General features: G+C 47.2%; 1 protein-coding gene across 2 annotated transcripts in view; it reads left to right on the forward strand.

Moving 5' to 3' along the window:
- MRPL13 (mitochondrial ribosomal protein L13) overlaps positions 1–15,727 on the forward strand; it is a 51,397-nt gene that overhangs the window by 18,908 nt on the left and 16,762 nt on the right. The window contains exons 5-6 of one of the 2 annotated variants that reach the window (XM_074986724.1): positions 4,230–4,316; positions 13,295–13,420. In XM_074986724.1, coding sequence (XP_074842825.1) covers positions 4,230–4,316; positions 13,295–13,420 — 213 coding nt within the window. Of the gene's footprint in view, positions 1–4,229; positions 4,317–13,294; positions 13,421–15,727 lie in introns of those variants that run through there. The other variant, XM_074986723.1, reaches the window with a different exon arrangement.

Raw genomic sequence — 15,727 nt, forward strand, 5'->3', positions numbered from 1 at the left:
TTTGTTTTTATTGCCAAACTCTCCTTGTTTCCAGAGAAATTCATCTGAGACAAATCTGAAGTATTACCAATAGTTAAAATGTCTATAAGGTGCCATGGGACTTCTTGTTGTTCTTGGTTATGTCTTCCACAGTCAGTTTTAGTGGTTCCTTCATATTGGGCTTGCCCATTTTATTCAAGAGTTATTTAATGAAGAAGAAATTACTATTTCATTTTTAATCTTTCACTTTACTTCCTTAGATTAAATGTAGACTTTTGGATGAGCTATGGCTTTTGTTGTTGATAGTTCTCTAGTTTCAGTGTGATAACCTCCTGTTGTAATAGTCTAGAGTGGTTCCCTCTTCTTCAGGTTGAAGGTAATGAATCAGGCAACATGTAGTATGGGGTGGGGAACACTTTTTGAGTCGGGGGTCCACTGACCCACAAGGGGGGAAAAAAGCTTTCCTGTGGCCCCCAAGTGACAAGGAGAAAAAGAGAGTCAACTTTCTCCCCTGGAGCTCCAGACCCACAAAAGCAGGAGATGTGAGGATCTGCACCAAGGTTCAGGGCTTACCCTCTGAGCCAGAGTAACTCTCTTATGGAGGCCCAAAGCCAGTAAATTTTGTGGTGCTCCCTAGGCTCTGGGGTGGGGCCAAAAATGAGAGGTCCAGTATATAGGATGTGGCTGTCTGGGAGCAGGCTCTGGGCAGGAGGTAGAGCGCAGGAGCAGGGTGGGAGTACAGAGTCTTGGTGGGAGTTAGGGTGCTGGAGTGGGCTGGCAGTGTGAGGTCTGGGTGGAAGGTAGGACACAGAAGCAGGCTGCTCTGATGGGTGCTAGAGCTAGAGTGCAAGAGTGAGGTGGGAGTGTGGGGTCTGGGAAGGAGGTGGAGGTCAGGAGCAAGCTGGGGGGTGGGGACTGTGGGAAGGAGGGAGGATTCAGGTGTGGGATGAGGGTGGGGATGCAGGATCTGGACAAGAGAGGTGATGCAGGAGTGAGGTGGAGGTGAGAAGGTTTGGGAGGTAGGTGGGGTTCAAGAGAGGGCTCAGGAGGAGTGGGGGAGGCAGAGGATTGGCGCACCTATCTGGCACAGCTCTGTTGGGGGCCCACGTGGTTCTGTACAACACTACACTTTCAGGCACCTCCCACTGCCGCTCCAGCTGGCCACAATCCCTGGCCAGTGGGAGCGATAAGGGTGGAGCCAGCAAACCAGCACAGGGAGGGAGCTTCCCTGCAGTGCTGTTTTGAGAGCCACATCTTCCCCGGCCAGGCAGAACCCATAGGCATGCATTGGTCCAGCCCACAAGGTTCACGCTCTCTCTCTTTTCCTCTCCTCCCCTGCTCCTCCACACACAGCAGGATGAGCAAACACTGGCTCTCTAGCCACACAGAAAAGTGCCAGTGCCTGGTGTCCCCCTGGCTGGAGCACCAGCTTACTCCACTGCAGGGGGGAACCCTGAGCTTTGAGTGCCAGATCAGGGCAAGCCATGGGCTGGATCAAGAATAATTATAAAACAGGAGAAGATTTAATGTTGGCCTTATGCTGTGAGGAAGCTTGCAGTGAAGTCATTGCTTCAGAATATGCAGCTGTAGGCATTGAAATAAGGGTGCATAAAACATTCTTATAGTTCCAATGTTATTTAAAAATTAGTTAACCTGTATAGACTTGTATTGCATCTGCATAATAAATATCTTTTAGAAGAAAAACCTGGAACAGAAAACATGGGGAAATCCTTACAGGTGGTCTTTGAAAGATGCGCATTTTGGGTCAGGGAAGGCAGGAAGTAATTTTAGGCTGGTAGTGCACATATCAGAAGGCTATTCATAAAACATCAAACACAGAGTTTTCTTTTAAAACTATGGGGTGGGGTAACAGTTTTTAATAAACCAGAGCAAAACTTCAAAGCCTGGATTAGTAAAGACATAGAACTTAGCGTGCTGTGAAATGGGAAAAATATTGATTGGCATAGGATCAAGTATCTTAGAAGTTCTAAATAATCTCAGCAAGACTTCACAGGTGGTTTGATCTCTGGTTTGGTTGTGGATGGAAAAATGACTTACTATTTTTAATCTGTTCCGCATTCAGAGCCCAATCCTGCTAAGTGTGGCAGGCTCTCAGTACTTTCAGAATTGTGTTCTCTAAAGGACATTAATTTAAAGTACCCCAGTAATTCTAGAGTTTTAAATAGTTGTACAGAGCAGTAGTGAGGAGTGAGGGGGTGGAATGTTGGGAAGAGTACAGTTAATCAACACAAATATTCAAACAACAGGGAGGTGTTAAAAGAAATCAAACTAGAAGCCAGAATGAGTCAGCTTCTCCTGAGTCTTGAAACTCTTTGTGTAACTTAATTATAAGAAAAGCATGATGACTACCAAATCCACCGTGGACCATGAAATCTGTTCTTCCCCATGAAATATGGTCTTTTGTGTACTTGAACTGTACAGATTTCACTGGGGAGAAAGTAGAGGTCCTCACCCAAAAGGAGTTTGTGGGGGGGGTGTTGTCAAAAACTGCTGTGGAGTGGCGGGTCATGATATTGCCACTCTTCTGTGCAAGAATGGTGGCTGCTGGCCAGGTGTCCAGCTCTGAAGGCAGCAGGTTGCCTGCTGAGCATTCTCCTTCTCTACCTCATCTACGGTGTCCTCCTTGTTGTTGCCTGTGACTCCCTAAATATTCGCTTGGGAGTTATCCAGGACAGTTTTGGGACAGCAGTTGGATCATCTCCTAGAATCCCATGTAGCTCTAACCCTGCCCCTGACTAGCCATTTGCCTCCTTTGTCCTCTGATACTCTTGCCCAAGCTCCTTTATTTCATGTGGCACTGCTGGGTGTCACTGCTCTAACCTTCTTCCACCAAGGCCTTGTGGGATTTTGGTATAGATGTCAGCCTTTCTTCTACTGCTTCAGAGTTCTGCCTGCCCAGATTCTTCTCCACACACAGCAAATGATTCCATATCTCCTGCATACTCCATGCTGGAGTTTGTTTGCAGCCCTGCATATTACTGGGTAAGTGTGCTGGGTGTGTGCCTGCTCCGCTCACCACGCTGGCCGAACAGGAAATGAAATTCACTGTTTCTCAGGGCTTTTCCTGTGTACCTGGGAGTGCAGTGGGGTTGAAAGTGCACATTGGGGCACTGTGGGACAACTCCTGGAGTCAAAGAACATCAACTTTAGTGGAGCTATAAGTTCAAATTTAACTCTACTCTTCTTGTCAAGGAATACAGAAATCGACTTTTGACATCCTTAGAGTTGATGGAAGCTGCATGGTGATGTAGACTCCTTTGTTATATAATTGATCTAATGCAGCTAACTTTGATCTAGACACATAGTGTACACCAGACCTCAGGGAAAGCACTTGGACTGTGATGGAACCATATTGTCCTCTGACGGGTCTTCCTATCTTTCCTTCATTTCAGGAAAGTTTGCATTTGTGCCTTTAATGTTGTTTCCTTGTGGAATTGTCAGACCTCCTGAAATTCATTATCCCTTAGACTATTTCTTACCATGGGATCTTACCTAGCAGTTCTCAGAGTTTGTTCAAAAGTGTTTTTTGGTGTCCACTCCCTTATTTGTCTGGCCTCACTCCTTTCTTGAAATCATGGAATCTCTCATTGTATCTGTCATTGTGAAAATGAGCATTTTCACTCAGATTGCCTTAAGCCTTCAAAGTCACTGTGACTACCTCCCCATGAACATATCTAGTCCTCAAATGCAAATGTAGTTCAATATGGAAGATTCCATACCAGGAAATCTAATATTGTCGTCAACACTCAGTTACCCATTAGTTAGTTTAGGAGGAAAGTTGTAAATGCTCTGTAATCTTGAGCAATTAAGTGATAATATTTAGAAAGGATTCTATGTAATGAGGTGATTGGTGTGGCTGTGATCTTTAGTCTCCTAGTGTTTTCCTTTCTGCCCTATCACCGAAGGTGATTGGGACTTCCAGTGTACATGTCTGCCTCTATAGAGGTCTTGTGCTACTAGGGCTGTTGTGTGCATAGGAACCCAGCCATGCTCCCTCCAATTTATGCTGATCTTCTGACATTTGCCAGAGACTCTGGTCTCTTGGAAAGGTCAAACTGTACATCCAGACTGGGAGCTCTTGCTGGTGGAGGAAGATGAAACAAAGTCCAGAATATGGAGGAATGGGCAGGAAGAAGCCCAGTCTACCTCTTTCTCACTGTTTCTGCTCTTTTGGCATGTCTGCTTCATACAAAGATGTATATTTTTTCATAATATATGTGTCTTTTCAGATTGTTAAAAAGGCTGTTTATAGAATGCTCCCAAAGAACCTGCAAAGAAGAACTATGATGCAGAGGCTACATCTCTTTCCAGAAGATGTAAGTTAGTGGCTATGTTTTGATTTATCTTGCTTTGAGGAAGTGTCGATTTAGTTAAAGAAGTGTCTCATTCAGGGAAAGATAGATAAGTAAAAAAGCAGTTTGTTTCTTTTATAGCTAAAGATAGCTTGAGTATTAATGTTTTTTCTTTATAACTTCATAAAGCCCAGAAGGTTAAGTCACACTTTGAAGGCGTACTGTCTGTGTTTTGGTCAAAACAAAGGGTCTTGTACTGCACAAGATTATTTCTAACTGAAAATCAAGATACAGTACAGTGTCTGTGAATTTTGGTTCCATTGACTGATTTTCAAAATTTAAGGTCTGTTCTACACTAGAAAAGTGTCGATTTAATGTAAAAACTTCACATCCCTGAGTGGCATAAGCCAACCAATCCCCCACTGTAGACAGCAAGCACTAGGCTGACAGAAGAAACCTTCCGTTGAGCTAGCTACCAACTCTCAAAGAGTAACAGAGAGGTAGCAGTGTTAGTCTGTATTCTAACAAAACAAAACAGCAATCATGTAGCACTTCAAAGACTAACCAAATGATTTATTAGGTGATGAGCTTTCATGGGACAGACTTGCTTCTCTTCAGATATGTAGCATTTCCAGTCCAGACTTAATTATATAGCTCAGAGGTCCAAAAAATTGAAAAAAAAACCTGATAAATCAAATACATGGAACTGAAGGAGGTGGGTAAGGGGTGGGGGAAGTTAAGTGTCTTGCCTGAGATAATTACGAACATCAAAGGAAGGGAAGCAGTCCTTGTAATGCATGAGATAATTACTTTCTTTGTTCATACCAAGTGTTAATGTGTCAAATTTGAGTATGAACCCTAGTTCATAAATCTCCCCATATAATCTGCTTTTAAAGTCTCTTTGTTGTAGGACGCATATTCTCAGGTCTTTAAGAGAATGGCCCATTCCACTGAAATGCTCACTGACAGGTTTATGTGTATTGAGATTCCTATGTCTGCTCTGTGTCCATTCATTCTGTGGTGAAGTGTTTGCTCAGTTTTTCCAATGTACATTGTAGAGGGACATTGCTGGCACATGATGGTGTATATAATATTGGTCAAGGTACAGGAAAATGAGTCCCTGATCTTGTAATTAACATGGTTAAGTCCAGTGATGGTATTCCGAGAATAAATATGTGGACAAAGTTGGCAGCAGGCTTTGTTGCAAGGAAAAGTTCCAGGGTTAGTAGTATTGTGGATTTCTTCCACCAGTGGAAGAACCTTCCTGTTGATGTAGGTAGTGTCTATTGTGAAGCAGTACAGTGCTGAAGCTAAGACATAAAGCATGAAAATGAGTCTGAATTCACAAGCCAAAAGAAAAAGCGTCCTCAGTTGTTTCCAGTCCCCACACCCAAAGGAAACTTCCATAAGGCACTAAGAATCTTCACTATTAGGGTGTGTTTTAATGTTACAGTCTGGGGTGTAGTCCAGACCTCTCAAGGGTTGTGCCACTGCTTGCTATGTGGTGGTGTTGAGTGCCTCAAAATGCTCTGCTCCCTTGGTTGGACACTTCCAGCTAGTGCGTAAGCATGCCCGGAGTATTAGGTTCTGTCTCGACTAGAGGGCATTGTCAGCAAAATGGTGGTTTTGTGGACAAAACGCACAAAGTGTCCAGATTCCCAAGCATGTTCTGTCGACAGGAAGTCAACAGAATGCAGCACTTTTGTCGACAGCTATACTGCGCTTGCCACAAGGAAGAACTCCTCTGTCGACAGAGATCTGTCAACAGACAGCCAGTCTGGAAGTTCGGGGGCACACCTCTGTCAACGGGCAGTGCATCCGGGACACCAGGCACTCCCGTCTGCTGTGCTTCTTGTTGGCCATTTTGCTAATAGAGCAGCTGAGCAGTCTGCCTGCTCTCTGTTGACAGAGTGGATTGTTCTTCCGATCCACTTTGCGGTATGCCCACAATCTGTCAACAGAAGCTTTGTTGGAAGAGATCTTTCGACACAAACTTCTGCTGACAAATCCCTGTAATCTAAACATAGCTATGAAGACTGGTCATGAAAAAAATTCCATGCTGGTGTCTTCCCCCACCAGTGCTTTCTAAAATGCATATTGATCTGTTCTATGAAATATCCCATTTTTTGATACTCTGTGTTTGTCTTCCCTTGCTGGTTTGATAGGCCTGTTTTCTTTTATTTAAATTGCATTTCCATTTTCCTTTAATGTGCTTTGGAAGTACCGTCCAGGTGGCAGAACCGTATTCCTTTGTTTAGGGTAGGGTAACTTAAGCTTTGCTTGGAATATATATTTTGACATAGTGTGCTAGAGTAGACGTAGCCATTGTGTGGTATACATATGGAGGGCAAATTTAAATTACAAATACAATTAAAATCATGTTGTCAAAGTAGCCTATTTCGAAGTAAGAACATCGAAATAGGCTGCTTCGACGCATATTGTCTACACATCCTCCAGGGCTGGTACCGTCGACGTTCAATGTCGAAGTAGTGACGGGGAACATCGAAAGGAGCCGACCCGGAAGGAAATGTGGAGCGCCCACACACACAACCACCCTCTTTCAAAATAAGGGGCCAGGAAAGGCCGTGGACCGGGTCACAGGTTGGACGAGCCCTTCCGGGGCAACAGCAAGCCGCTCCTTTAAAGGGCCCCTCCCAGACACACCTGGCCTGCACAGCACGAGGTCTGCAGAGCAGTAGCCACTCTCTCACAGACCAAGTCACAGCAGATATGGACACCCAGCAGTAGCAGTAGCAGCAGCAGCAGGAAGCGGAGGCCCTCTAGGTAGTCATCCAGGGGGCAAGCACCCTGCTTGGTGCTGCCCGGGAGGCCGCCCAGTGGTTCCTGCCAGAGGAGCCCTCCCCGAAGGCAGATGGGGATGCCCCTGACCACCGGGCTCCCCTCTTCCTCCCTCACCGGCTGCTGCCCTGCCTCTGGAGCTACCCCTCCAGCTCTGAATGGTGGGAGCAGCTTGTCATGTGGGAGTGGGATGACGATATGTGGCTCTGGAACTTCCGCATGCGCCGGCAGACCTTTCTCGAGCTCTACCAGTGGCTCACCCCAGCACTGAGGCACCACGACACCCGGATGCGGTGCGCCCTCCCCGTTGAGAGGAGGGTCGCAATAGCCGTCTGGAAGCTGGCCACTCCAGACAGCTATCGCTCCGTGGGACACCAGTTTGGAGTGGGAAAGGCCACGGTCGTGGCCATCGTCATGCAGGTAAGAAGGCCCGGGCATGCACCCGCTGGGGGGGAGGGAGGGGCCAGGTGTGGGGCTGGGGACAGAGGGGCACTGGGGAGGGAGGGGCTGGGCGGGTGGGGTACCCGGGGAGGTGCCCGGAAGGGGGGCCTGGGGGAAGGGCCCTGGGGCACCCTGCACAGCCTCGTGGGCGCCTGTGTTCCCTCCCCACAGGTGGTCCGTGCGCTTAACGCCATGTTGCTCCAGAGGGTCATCCGACTCGGGGAACTAGACGCAGCCGTCACTGGATTCGCCTCCATGGGGTTCCCATACTGCTTCGGGGCCCTGGATGGGATCCACATCCCCATCCACACCCTGGACCACAGTGGAGGAAGATACATCAACCGCAGGGGCTACCACTCAGTGGTCCTGCAGGCCATGGTGGACAGTCGGGGCCGCTTCCAGGACGTGTACGTGGGCTGGCCTGGCTGCACACATGATGCCCGTGTTTTTAGGAACTCGGGCCTGTTCCGCCAGCTGGAGGCGGGGACCTACATCCCCCAGAGGGAGATTCCTCTGGGGGACACCACCGTGCCCCTCTGCCTCGTGGTGGATGCAGCCTACCCCCTCCAGCCCTGGCTCATGCACCCGTACACCAGCCACCTCAACGCCAGCCAGGAGCAGTTCAATGCCCGCCAGGTGGTAGAGAGGACATTGGGCCGTCTGAAGGGCCACTGGCGGTGCCTCCTTGCCTAACTGGACATCAGCCTCCAAAACATCCCCCAGGTTGTGGGCGCGTGCTGCACGCTCCACAACATCGTTGAGAGCAAGGGGGAGGCTTTCGTCCAGGGGTGGGCGGTCGACGCCGGCACGGGCTTCCACCAGCCGGCCACCACACCCAGCCACCAGGCACACCATGAGGGGAAACAGGTCTGTGAGGCCCTGCGGGCCCACTTCAATCAGGAAGACCCCTGAGCACCTCTCTGTCCTTCCCCAGAAGACCCCCACACACACACAGCCCGCACTGCTCGCACACCACCCCACCAACAAGCACACACCTCCAGCTTTTTGGAAAATAAAACCTTTTCTTTTCTGAAACCTGAAAACTTGTTTTGTTCAAAACAGAAACTGCAACGAATATACAAAAAGGGGGACAACTATATACATGGGAGCCCGGCGGACAGCTCAGCCATTGGCCCATCAGTCCGGGGTGGGGGTAGAGCGGGGCGACCCCCGGCGGGTACGGCTCGCAAACCACCACCCCCCACCCCCACCCCCCGCCGTGTCTGCGGTCCCCGGTGTGGCCGGCTGGGAGGACCGGCAAGTACGGCCAGGATGCCTCCACTGGCTGGTCTTCAGCCCCAGTGGGCTCTGTGGAGCTTGCAGGTGGCGAGGCAGGTGGGGTGGCAGGCGGGGCAGCAGGCGGTGAGGCGGGTGGGGCGGCAGGTGGGGCAGCAGGCAGCGAGGCGGGTGGGGCGGCAGGCAGTGCGGTGGGGGGGCCTCGGGTGGAGCAGCGGGGCGAGCGGCCCGGGGGGCAGCAGGGGGCAGGAGCTGGGCAACAGCCTCCAGGATTAACCTGGCTATGTCCCAAAAGACCCCCATAAAGTCCTCCTGTGCCGCCCACCGCCGGGTGGACTCCTCCCAGTCAAACCGGAGTCTCTCCTCCGCCAGTTCCATCTGCTGCCGGAGAGCTGCCAGGAGCTGTGGGTCCACAGGGGCCATCCCCAGAGTCCGGTGGTGGCGGGACCGTCCCACTGCCCTTGGGGGTGTCTCCGGCCGCTGGGGGTGGCTGACCTCCGGCGGGCTGTCAGGGACGACGGACAGTGCCTGCCTGCCTGGGGCATCGGATGCTGCAGCTGGAAAGAGGGAGAGAGGGAGGGGAAGGCTGTTAGTACAGTGCCCTGGCCCATGGATGCTGGGTCTCCGCCCCCGTCGGTGGGTTTGATGTCCCTGTTGGCTGTCGCAATGGCTTTGTCCCCCTGCCCCTGGGGTTAAGGCTGCGTTCTGTCCATGGGTGTGGGTGCTGACGGGCGCTGATGGCCATGCTGCTGTCCTGGGACCATACAGCAGCTAGGCGTTTGCCGGTTGGGATCCGCTGGGGGAGTGTGAGGCTCCCGGTCATGTCTGGTGCCCCCGCCCTGTGGCCCATGGGTGTGTGCTCTGTGGGGTACATACCTGACCATCCATTGCCGCGGTCGTGGGAAGCCCGGTGGGCTGATGCCCGGCTGGTGCTCTGGGAGGGGAGGTTGATGAGGAGCCCCCCTCCTCGCTTCTGGACCCCTCCTCCGCTGTCCTGAGGGGGGGCTCCTCGGGTGGGCCTGGGGGTGCGGGGCTGGACTCCGGCTACAGGGCCTGCTGGGGCTCATCGGCCATGGTGTCAAGGGTGGCTGGCGGGGGAGGAGGTGTCCCAGGGGCCCAGGATGGCCCTGAGCTCCCTGTAATAGGGGCAAGCAGTGGGGGCAGGCCCAGACCAGCTGGCCGAGTCCCGGGCCCGGGCGTACCCCTGCCGCAACTCCTTCACCTTACTCCGGACGTGATCCGGAGTGCGGGCAGGGTGACCCCAGGCGGCCAGGCCCTCGGCCAGTCGGGCGAACGCTTCTGCGTTCCACCACTTGTCCCCATCAAGTGGAGCACCTTCTCTTCACCTCAGAGCCCCAACAGGTCTCGGAGCTCAGCCTCCAACCAGGAGGGGCCCCGCCTCTTTTTGGGCCCCCGCTTGGCTGCTGGGGGTGCCTGGGTCCCCTCAGGAGGGGAGCCCTGGGGGCGCTCAGGGGGCTGGCTGGATGCCATGGCGCTGGGTGCTTGGGTCGGGGTCCGGAGAGGGCATGCAGGGCTAGCACGTGCGTGTGCTGCTGCCTGCACACTCTCAGCTTCCTGCCACAGGAAATCTGGGTCCGTGGTGCTTTAAAGGCTGCTGCGTACAGGGACCATAGAGCCCCACAGAGGCTGGACAGAGCGTCTCAACCCCTCAGCTGATGGCCACCATGGAGGACCCCGCTATTTTGAAGTAGCAGGATGCAGATCGTCTACACACACCCTACTTCGACGTTCAACGTCTAAGTAGGGCGCTATTCCCATCTTCGGATGGGAATAGCAACTTTGACGTCTCGCCGCCTAACGTCGATTTCAACGTCGAAATAGCACATGGCGTGTGTAGACGTGACGGGTGCTATTTTGACGTCGTGCTGGCTACTTCGAAGTAGCTGGCTGGTGTAGACATACCCACTATGTCAATGACCAACATAAACTTTCTATTGATACCTTGCATGATACCGTCTAGATACAGATATTAGTGAGGTGACATATATTTGATTGGTTGGGCCTGCTTAAAATTGCTACCAAATACAAGTGAGTATCTTGCAGATGCTGTTAGGGCCACAATTAAAAATGTTGTTCCTGTGTTAAGAATAATTGTACATTGTGCTTGATAGCCTTACACTGGGACTTTATATAATTACATTCTAACAAATGAAGCATAGGTACTCAAAGAGGGAATAGGAGAGCAGTAATCAGAAAAAGTACGTACCACTGTGTCTCAATTTTTAAAAAAAAATACCACTTTAAAAAAAAAAAAAAAAACCACCTCACATACCTAAGGGTATGCATACTGCCAGTTGAGAAACATGGTCCTAAAGTAATCTGAGATCTTGAAACAAGTGCCGTTCAACCTTTCCAGATTACTGTATCTTCTTCTGGAGTCAGATTTCTTTTGCATATCACCAAGTTACACCTCGCTTGAAAACTACTTACTTACAAAAACATGAAAAAATATCACAGAAGACTACTACTGAAAACTTGATGACTTTCTACCATCTTATCAAATAAATAGATTGGAATAGAAATATTGTACTTACATTTCAGCATAAGGCTTATGAAGCAGTAGAAACAAGTCATCATCTAAATGAACTTCTAGATTGTATTGACTTTACCAGTGTTTTTTATGTAGCCTGTTATTAAATGAGGCAAATATCTAGTTGAGTCGATGTACCCCTAGAAGACTTTGGTGTACACCTAAGGATATTGGTACCCCTGGTTGAGAAACCCTGATGATGAAAATTAACATACATTAGTCTGCTCTGCTTTGGATCATTGTGAAGTTGAACCCATCATCAACATGGATATGTGTCTTCTGAAATGGTGGGTTAACCATGAAGGGACATATGACCCTTTAGTACATCTGGCGCATAAATATGTTGTAATTCTGGCTACAACAGTGCCATGCGAAAACCTGTTCTCACTTTCTGGTGGCATTATAAATAAGAAGGGGGCAGTGTTATCTCCTATAAATTGCAACCAAACTTGTTTATCTGAATCATTGGCTGAACAACAAGTAGGACTGAGTTTTACTTTTGAATGTGGGAGGTGGCATGGGATGTTTGTACATAATTCTAGCTTTGTAAATTCAACTTCCATGGTAGTCATTGCACTATGCCACTTGTACTTGGTGAAGTGCAAAAAATACTATTTCTTTTGGTTTTTACAGTGCCAGATATTTGTAATCAAATCTAAAGTGAGCACTGTACGTTTTGTATTCCGTGTCATAATAGAAATCAAAATATTTGAAAATGTAAGAAACATCTAAAACATTTAAGTAAACAGTATGCTATTTTTGTTTAACAACTTAATTAATCACAGTTGATTTGTTTAATCCTTTGACACTGTATTTATAGTGCAGTAGCTTGTATAGCTCTTTCTAGCAACAAACTGGGAATTGTGTTTTTGGGCTTTATTAAATAAATGTCAAGAACCAGCTGTATAGTGCTAAACATGTGCATTATTTTCTTGGGGTACAAGCCATGGAAGAAAACATTAGAAATTAAACAGGCAATGAAAAGTACAGGTGACAGTGTGCTGGATTGAGAAGTTCAAAATTCATGTTGTAAATACCTTTAGTGTCTTTTAATGTACTTCTTTTGTTACACAATCAAACCGTACCCTAGGTTATTGATCCCAGTACACTATTTATTAACCTCTTGAGTTTCATTTCTTGGAGCAAACTTACTGTTTCTGAAGGATTGATGAGTATGATATAGTACTAAATGCTGTCTGACTTGGGTCTGATTACACTTGAGACTACGCCTGCCCTTCGGCCTTTAACCCTACACTTGTTCAAGTCAGTTGCTGTTGTCTGAAATTGCTTTGTGATGCTTTAATCTTTATTCTCAGGTTTGAACACCAGTGAATGGGTGACAGAGTTCTTTTTCTGAGTAACTCATGCTTGTGGTAGGAATGGGGGGTGGGATCAGTATGGCCCAGTGTTTCCTGTAAGGTGGTTGTTCATGTGGCCACTTAAGAGAGATTTAAATACTGCCCAGCTGATTAGCAGATCACCCACAGCTAGGTTGTTTCTGCTGGTGGTGTACATGCATGTGCCTTGGTGTATATTTAAAAAATTATTTCATACCTGCATGGAAGAGATTAGATGGAACATTGGTCTGGTCCTGTAGTTGTATTTGATGGATTTATTTGTATGATACTGTTTAGCTGTTGTCGTCTTAAATATATGTCAGCACCTTTGGATTGGTGCATTAACAATGTTTATGTATTTAATTACAGTCAAGAGTGGATAGACGTTAGGTTCTCAGGCTAAATGATCTGTATTATATCTCTTCAAATTCCAGCTCAGCTAAAGATACTAACATTATTTTGTAATAGCCACAATTATGTTGGTTGGATGATTTGATTCGCTTAGCGCTGAACTGGCAGAACAATATTCTCAAAAGTTTACCTATGTGCGAAATGTATGTTTCTTCTTAGTTCTTTGAAGAAAGTTTTATTGCTTAAAAGCTAGAAAGCTGAGAATCATTTCTTATCTTCTATTTTAGGTTATCCCAGAACACATACTTAATAATCTTGTAGAGGAGCTTCCTCAGCCACGCCAAGTACCCAAGAGATTAAATGAATATACACAAGAAGAAAAAGATGCCTTTCCAATGCTGTGGACTCCGTAAGTATCTTTAAAAGCCCTTGAAAAGGACATTTCTCATTGTTGATATCATGCATTGACCTTTAAAGAAACAGATGAGAAAAAGTTTGATTCCCCCTCTCAGGCCTGTCATTTTTCCATATTTGTTAGCTATATAGTTTTGTGTATTGTTTATATGTTCATTTATGTTTGGCTTTTTAGGAATGTATCATCTGCTGGAAAAGGAAATATCTGTAGTAAAAGCATAACTCAGTGGAAACTTCCCCCTCTTTGTTTTTACAGTAACAGCTGTTCAATCCAGGACTCGGAGAACCGGCATGCTCAGATAATCAGTAACCTTTGTAAAGCGTACATTCAAAAGTATAATGGATCCCATTAGTCAGGAGCATTTGTCTATTATTGATCACCTTGTAGAAGGGAATGAAGCTCTGTATGTATGTGTGTTTTTGTTGTGTGCGTAAAACAGACACATAGAGTTGTGTGGAAGTTTATGCAAGTAAGTTATAAAGATCAGAATATGGTTTCTCTTTATAGAATTTTTGCACTCTAGTATTTTCACGGGGCAAGAGTTAGGAATCTGACATTTTGTGAAGACTGGATTGCTCACAAGATTGGTAATAGAAGAGAGTCTTTCACTTGCATCTTTTTATGTGTTATCCCAGTTTGGTAGTGCACATACAGCTGTTGTGCAGTGACCTGGTTTACGTAAACCCTTGTACACCAAGTGGAGCATAGGTCATCTACAAGTCTCCTGCATTTTGCCCTGTCTCAAGACAAAACTTCTAGCTGGCTCCAGGAATGCAACACTTGTTGTCCTTCAATCTCAGCAGATCTTCTCCATGTTGTCCAAGGTCTTCCTTTTGTGCATTTTCCTTGTGGGTTCCATGGGAAACCTTGACAGACTATGCTGGATGATGGTGTTCTGATAGCATGGCCTAGGCGTCCCCACTTTCTTCTCTTGTTTTGAACATCAAATGGTTCTTGTCCTGTTCTGTGCCAAAGCTCCTTGTCTGTGACAAAGTCTTGCCATTTGATGTGAAGGATGTACCTCAGGCATCTGTTTATGAATGTCTGTAGCTTGTGATTTGAAGACTTTTTAGTACGCCAGGTCTCGCATCAATACAAGAGCACACTCTTCACATTTGGGATGAAGAGCCACAGTTTCGTCTTCGCAGATATTATTTGTGAACCCCATATGGAATGAAGTGTCTTGAATACAGCTTTTGCTTTCCCTATCCTGGCATTTATATCCTTGTCTGTTCTTTGGTCTCTGCCCATAACACACCCCAAATAGGTGAATTGCTCCACATCTTCCAGGTCATCCCTTCCCAGCATGATGGTGGTGTTATTGGACTGGTTGATCCTCTTTGTCTTGGTCTTTCCCTTGTTAATGCTCAGTCCAGCCATTGAGGCTATTTTGTCTAGTGTTACAACCTTTTCTTCCATTCTTTCATATTGACATGAAAGGAGGCAGACATTGTCAGCAAAATCAATATCCTCTAGCTGTTTGAAAAGTGTCCACTGAATATGCCATTGGTGGCCATCTGTTGTCCTGCTCAAAATCCAGTCTATTGTGATCAAGAACAGGAAAGGTGACAATAGGCACCCTTGTCGAACTCCTGACAGTATGCTGAAGTATTCTGTCAAGACGCCATAGTGAACAAATTGGCATGTTGAGGGTTCATACGTTGAACAACTCAAGTTAATAATTTTGGATGGGATTCCATGGTGTTGCAGCAGTTACTATAAAGTGTCTCTATCAATGTTGTCGAAGGCTTTTTCAAAGTCTATGAACGTTTGTACAGAGGGGAGTTCCGCTCAAGCGATTGTTCTGTGATGACTATGAGACTAGGTATTTGGTCAGTACAAGATTTCTTGCTTTGGAAGCTGGCCTGTTCTTCCCTGAGCTATCTTTCACTTTCTATTTTCATTCTCTCCGAAAGAATCCTATTGAACACTTTTCCTGGAATAGACCATGATGTGGTTCCACTACAGTTCTTGCATTCCTTCAGGGTGCCTTTCTTTGGAAGTTTGAAAAGGTAGCCATGTTTCAAGTATTGTGGGATCTCCTCAGTGTCACAAATTTTCCCAGATTATACAGCATGTTGACTGATGTCTCTCTACCTGCCTTGATTACTTCTGCGGAGATGTTGTCTGGACCCAGGTATTGCAGGGGATCCATGAAAAAATAAATACAAATGATCATAGAAAATAGAATTGGCTTTGATGGGGGTCTGTGAACAGTTGAGGGAGCAGATGACTGGGGATCTGCACTAGTGAAAAGGGTGGGAACCGCTTGCCTATAATAAAGAGTAATGCACTGTCCTGGATT

This window comes from Carettochelys insculpta, chromosome 2 (genome assembly GCF_033958435.1).
Source record: "Carettochelys insculpta isolate YL-2023 chromosome 2, ASM3395843v1, whole genome shotgun sequence".
NCBI lineage: Eukaryota > Metazoa > Chordata > Testudines > Carettochelyidae > Carettochelys > Carettochelys insculpta.